This window comes from Priapulus caudatus, unplaced genomic scaffold (genome assembly GCF_000485595.1).
Source record: "Priapulus caudatus unplaced genomic scaffold, Priapulus_caudatus-5.0.1 Scaffold216, whole genome shotgun sequence".
NCBI classification, from domain to species: domain Eukaryota; kingdom Metazoa; phylum Priapulida; class Priapulimorpha; order Priapulimorphida; family Priapulidae; genus Priapulus; species Priapulus caudatus.
The window spans coordinates 321,844-327,761 of record NW_014577277.1 but is presented as its reverse complement, the minus strand read 5'-3'; the positions used below and the strand labels follow the sequence as shown (position 1 = coordinate 327,761).

Sequence of the window (5,918 nt, the reverse complement as noted above, 5' to 3'; positions counted from 1 at the left end):
GCTTCCTGTACGGTTGTAGGTCTGCGTCATTCCACTTTCCATTTCGTATAGCTTCAGCAATGCTTTCGATTGACATAGACTTTGGGACTGCGTTCCCGGCTACAAAGTTTATGTACTGATCAGCTTCGGAAACTGGCTTTCCAGCAGGATGGCGACTGATAAAATCAGCTGGGTTTTGTTCATCTCGGCCTGGCCGATACTTGAGCGTGTAGTCGTATGACATAAGTCTGAGACGCCAACGTTCCATTCGAGCAGATGCTTGCTTGTAACTGCCGAAGATCTGAGTAACAGTTTGTGATTGGTGTAGATGACAAACTTAGCTCCGTAGAAGTAGAAGTGATAATGTTCAACTGCCCATACAACTGCTAGCATCTCACGTTGTGTCTGCGAGTATTTCGATTCTATGTCGGTTAGCGCTCTACTGTCATAACTCACGACTCTGTTGTCTTGCGATAGGATTGCTCTGAGACCCTTAGGACTGGCGTCAACGGCGAACTCGGTGTCCTTTCTTGGATGGAAATAAGTAACTACTGATGCTCCTTTCAGAGCTTCTTTCAACCTAGTGAAAGCAGTCTATTGTTCTTCACCCCATGTCCTTTCGACGTCATTGTGTGTTAGCTTTCTCAGGGACTGGTGAGTGATGCCTATCTTTCGATGAAACGTGACAAGTACTGGGACATCCCCAGTAGCGATCTAAGTTCACTGGCATTACTGGTTGGTTCAGTGGCTACTGGGGATGACCCAGTACTTGTCACGTTTCATGATGCGTAATGGCTTGCGATGAGCCAGCAAGTATGATGTGGTGTGCGATGTCATGATCGGCCTCTGCGAAACCACACGTTTTTGTAAGTGCCCGGCGCCTAGTAACGTAGGCATCAACGTTTTCGTTTGGATTTTGACTGCATTGGCGAAAGTTATACACTTCAAAAGCTGTTTTGGTTCTTGGCGTAAAATAGTTCGTAAGGGCTTTACTGACCTGTTTAAAGATGTCGACATCAGCGGTTGACACAGTCAGTGTCTCGTATATTTCGTCCACTTCAGGCCCCATAGTGTAGGAGAAGCGCCTGCATGCGAGTGGCATCTGTGATATCCAGCACCGTTATTACTCTGTTGAATGTTGCAAGCCATTTGGTCCATCTAGGGCCGATATTGCCATCAGAATTGACGTCAAACTTGGCGAATTCTGGTAAAGTCATCCTCGTTGCCAGTGTTCTGTTTATAACTAGTGAAGGATAGAAGATTATATCTAACAAAACAGGATTTTATTGATAGTCTGTTGAGACGTTTCTTTTGCCATGGGCACAGCCATCTTTCTTATAGTTTCCAGATCTTACCACCCCAGTGGTCAGCACCACTCAACAACTAATGTAATGGGCGTTAGTTCCAACACGACATCATGGTACCATTTTTTCTTGCATTTCTCAGTAGCTGATTCTTCTTGATGACATAACTGTGATTTCGGTTTAAGCAAGTCCGCTTTAACAGGCAACAGTGTACTGTACTCGGTCTCAGAATTTGTTTGTTTTATTTTTATGCTCATCAGAGCTAAGTGAAATGATTTGAAAAAAATGATTAGTACATGTAGTTTATTGACCGTGTTTTTTTATTATTATTTAGGTGCAAAGATACAGTCTCTCAGTCTCCAGATTACGTTAGCCTTTATCTGCTGGAACCACGGCCATGCGAATATATTCTTGGGGTGAGTGGTATTATGTAGTCAGACGGCCGAACGAAAGATGAACGGACAGACAGACATATACCGACTAACAGACATGCATATATGGATGGCGTGACAGATGAATGACAGATACATACAGAAAGATATGCAGGGCCATAGCCTAAGGGTAGGGGGGGGGGGTCAAGGGGGGCAGCTACCCCCTAGATTTTGGAGCAAAATAAAAAAATAAGCTTGACTAATAATCGTAAATAACCCTAACGTGATGTTTTTGGTCACATCCGTGAAAGCCTTGTCTCAGACCCACCCCTACCACACTATGGATGTCGATCAAGAGCTGCGCCCGTCGCTCATCATTACACAGTTGAGTCATGAAATCCCCCTCAGGAATTAGCTCAGCCTACAGCCCTGACATGGGAATGGATAGGTGGGTAGCTGTTTAATAGATGGATGAATGGATGGGAGAAATGGGCAATAGATAAAATTATATAAGAAATAAATGGATAATGGATCAGTGCTATGGTACGGTATGAGATTCAGAGCAGGCGCAGTTTGGGCATACAGTCATCTCACACAGCATGGTTCACTAAAAAGCAGCCGCGTGATAAACTTATAATGGTATACGAAAATACTTGCCTTCTACATAAAGTAGCCATCGTATATGTCATTTCTGACAAGTGACTATAGTTTGTGTATTGATTTTAACAAATATTCAGTCTTATCTCAAAGAATTCTATATTCTATATTCAGTATATCTCAAAGAATTCTAAAAACTTATGCTTTTACTTGTGGTCCCATCCTGCATTCGTTACTAACTATGTACACACATTTGCTCTGATTTTTAGGTGGAATCACCTATCATTTGCCCTCTCTTGGAAAAAGCAGACAACTATGGTATTTTTCCCATCGATTCAGAGGAGTAAGCATGTCTCGTTGAGTGGGCTGTGCATAGCATTTGCCAAATGATCGATTATTGGGTTGAAGCTCCGAAGAATGACACAGTGAGTCTATTATGCAATTGATTTACATTTATACACGAACATTCATGTATGTATATAGACATGATTGAATAAATTTCCACTGAGGACTTGCCATTGCCTAAAATAGCATGTAGGTCGTTGAGTTTTAAAAATGATGATACAGCATGAATCGAGCATATATTGCAGAGTATTGTCACAGCAACCAATTGCATTGAACAGCGAAATTGGTTTATGTTTCAAGTCCACATCACAAACTCAGTACATTAATTCGGTAAACACTTGTTTCCATCCCTTAAACCGCCCTCGGTCGTTTCCGGTGTGCAGGTTAAACTCCGTTTAATTGACTGTATTATATTTTAAAATTAAGTTTTTAGTTCTTAGATGCCTTATTCATCTTTGGTTTGGTTTGCCTGCATTGCACTTTTGTATTAAATACATATGACTGGGCCGTTTCCATCACCCAAACCGCCCTTGCCCGTAAAAGACGTATTCCAAGCTCTCTTTTCACCGTTTCGAATCAAATAGATAACGTAAGTGTAATGGTGGCCATTCCAAACGCAAGGTGACATTTTAAAATATAATAAGTAAATTAAACGGAGTTTAACCATAGTTTACCCTGCACACCCGAAACGACCGAGGGCTGTTTGAGAGATGGTAACAAGTGTTTACCGGTACCCATTCAGGTGTTGAACAACAGTAGAGGGCGTCCATAGGCGGCAAACCTGAATAAGCATCGAACAGAAATTAATTAAAAATACTCACACTGTTACTGCGCTTACACAACATACACTTTATTCGTGTTAAATAACTACAGATTCATGCTCTATGCTCCGCTCGAAACTTTTGCCAGCTCTATGATGCGAATTTCTACAGAGTAGTCAGATCCCGTTTCATACACAAAAATGGCCGACCGGCGACCATGGCTACGCCACTAGCTGGAATGGCACAATAACAAGACCAATTTTATTTCTAATGCTTTCTAGACGTCCACAAGGCATCTAACTTGAGTGCATAATGCAAATTATTGCACTCTAGTGCCGAATTTCTGCGAAAAAAATGCTAAAAAAGGCATTTTCTATAGACGATATAGTGCAACGGTGAACAATTGCGGAGGCTTACTGTTGCTTGCCTCCTTAATTCAGGGAGCCATCTTTTAATCACCCCCACGCCATCTACATTACATACAGTACACTAAAGTACAATACAATCATGTTGTTACATCTTATTCTTTTCTCCCTTAAGAAATGATACTCCACTAAAAATTATTTCTAACAACAAACTGAATGACTATAAAAGTGAAAACTGACTTTGACTTATTTATCAGCTGTCTTAGTAGTTAAACTAAAGATATGTAGAGTCAACAGGTGACTTAGGTAATACATATGATACATGCTTATATGAGTAGCAAGTTGACAAATTCTCACACAAGTGTCAAACTCAAATTAAAGTTAGAGAACTATATAAAAGAATATGGATAAAGTCTGAAAGTTCACAGAGTGGCTGAACACCAGCCAGATGAGTCAAGAGTCACACAAACTATTTCACAACATAGTCCTTGAGATAAGACCGTCTCACGGTAGGTTCAGGGTCAGGTTGTCCAGTACCCTTATTAATCTCACTGCAACGTCTCATCAGGTGGTGATCTTGGATCCGTCTCCTGAAGTGACTTATCATCAGTTGCTCTCAAGTCAACTCTATTCCATCGATATTGTGCACCATCGTCACATAGTACCTCATACGAGTGCTCATCAAGCTGATCAGTCACAGTTGCCTTCCGCCATTTATCTCTTCCTAAGGCTATTGGTCTGATGCGTACATTTTGACCATCATATAGTGGGTCGAGGTCCTTGGCCATTTTCTCATGTGTTCTGTTTATAACTAGTGAAGGATAGAAGATTATATCTAACAAACATGATTTTATTGATATTCTGTTGACACGTTTCTTTTGCCATGGGCGCAGCCATCTTTCTTATAGTTTTCCAGATGTCACCACCCCAGTAGTCAGAGCCACTCAACTAATGTCATGGGCGTTAGTTCCAACACTACATGCCTTTCCTCTTTGGATGAATGACAGTCTAAACTTTTCAGACTTTTGACTGTAAATTTGGATATGTCCGGTGATGATCTCAGAGTTCGAATTAGGTAGAAGTTACACAGTCTGTAACACGAAGTAAAAGTTCAACTAGCGCGAAGGAAACGAGTTAAAATAACACAAAATAAACAAGTTAAATAACGCGAAATAAACGAGTGTGATTAACTTGCATGGAACAATGCGGAGAGTGAACAGTCTAAATTACTCGTATGCGAAATGAAACAGTCTAGGTTGCTAATAGGCGAAGATTTAAAGAATGTAGATTATGCGGTAAACTTAGGTACTTAGAATGCGTATGAGAGTAAGCATAGTAGCTATGGGAGAGGTTACTAGCACAACACCCTAGTCTACAGTTATGGTGCAAACACACTATGCGTATATGTATACATCCTTGAAGCGGACCGGAAGTGTACGTCTTTCATTGAACGACGTACTTGCGGTTGTCGAAGACAAGGTCTCAAGGACAAGGTCCATCCACGTGTCCTGGTGGAGCGCAAATTGGCGGATCTTCAATCATGTCGTCATCGTCGATGATCTCGGCGAATCAGCTGCGGTTTGGGCAACGGCTTGAAAAACGTGTTCCGTGTGATGCGCTTATTCTCGTTATACGCGGTCGGAAGTTTAGGATTAGGATTAGGATCGAAGTGCGGAGACAACTTATTAGTACGTTGCTGTTTGACTAAGACGGTGTCTCCTGGCTGGATCTCATTTCCCTTTGCGTTCCGTCTGTTGTCTGCGTATTCCTTCATCCTTTCTGGTGAGCGTCTTTCTCCTTGATCGTCTGTCGAATATCTGGCATGTTAGGCAACACTCTGGCTGGTAGCTGTGGTAGTTGTACACAAAAACGTCTACCATACAGCGCTTCGGCTGGCGGAACTCCGGTAGTGGCATGTGGCGTCGCGCGGTATTGTCCTAGAAAATGGAAAAGTTCCTGTTTCCTCCTAGATGATTCTTCCTGGTTCCTTCCTTCAAGATGCGCGATGCATACAATTTTAAGCAGAGTGTTCATGAATCTTTCGACACACCATTGGCTGAGGCCACAATGGGGTGACTTTCCGATGTTTGAATCTGAGGTCAGCTGCGAAGCTTGCGAAATATTGACCTTGGAACGGAGGTCCATTGTCCGACTTGACAACTTCAGGTATTCCCTGGCATGAGAAAATACCATCGA

At 42.0% G+C, this 5,918-nt stretch overlaps 1 protein-coding gene across 1 annotated transcript in view; it reads left to right on the top strand.

Moving 5' to 3' along the window:
* Positions 1-2,784, top strand: part of LOC106807466 (endoplasmic reticulum lectin 1-like) — a 21,794-nt gene extending 19,010 nt beyond the window's left edge. The window contains exons 13-14 of the mRNA XM_014809799.1: positions 1,618-1,699; positions 2,521-2,784. Coding sequence (XP_014665285.1) covers positions 1,618-1,699; positions 2,521-2,598 — 160 coding nt within the window. The 3' untranslated portion in view covers positions 2,599-2,784. The remainder of the gene's footprint in view (positions 1-1,617; positions 1,700-2,520) is intronic.
* Positions 2,785-5,918: the final 3,134 nt, after the last annotated feature.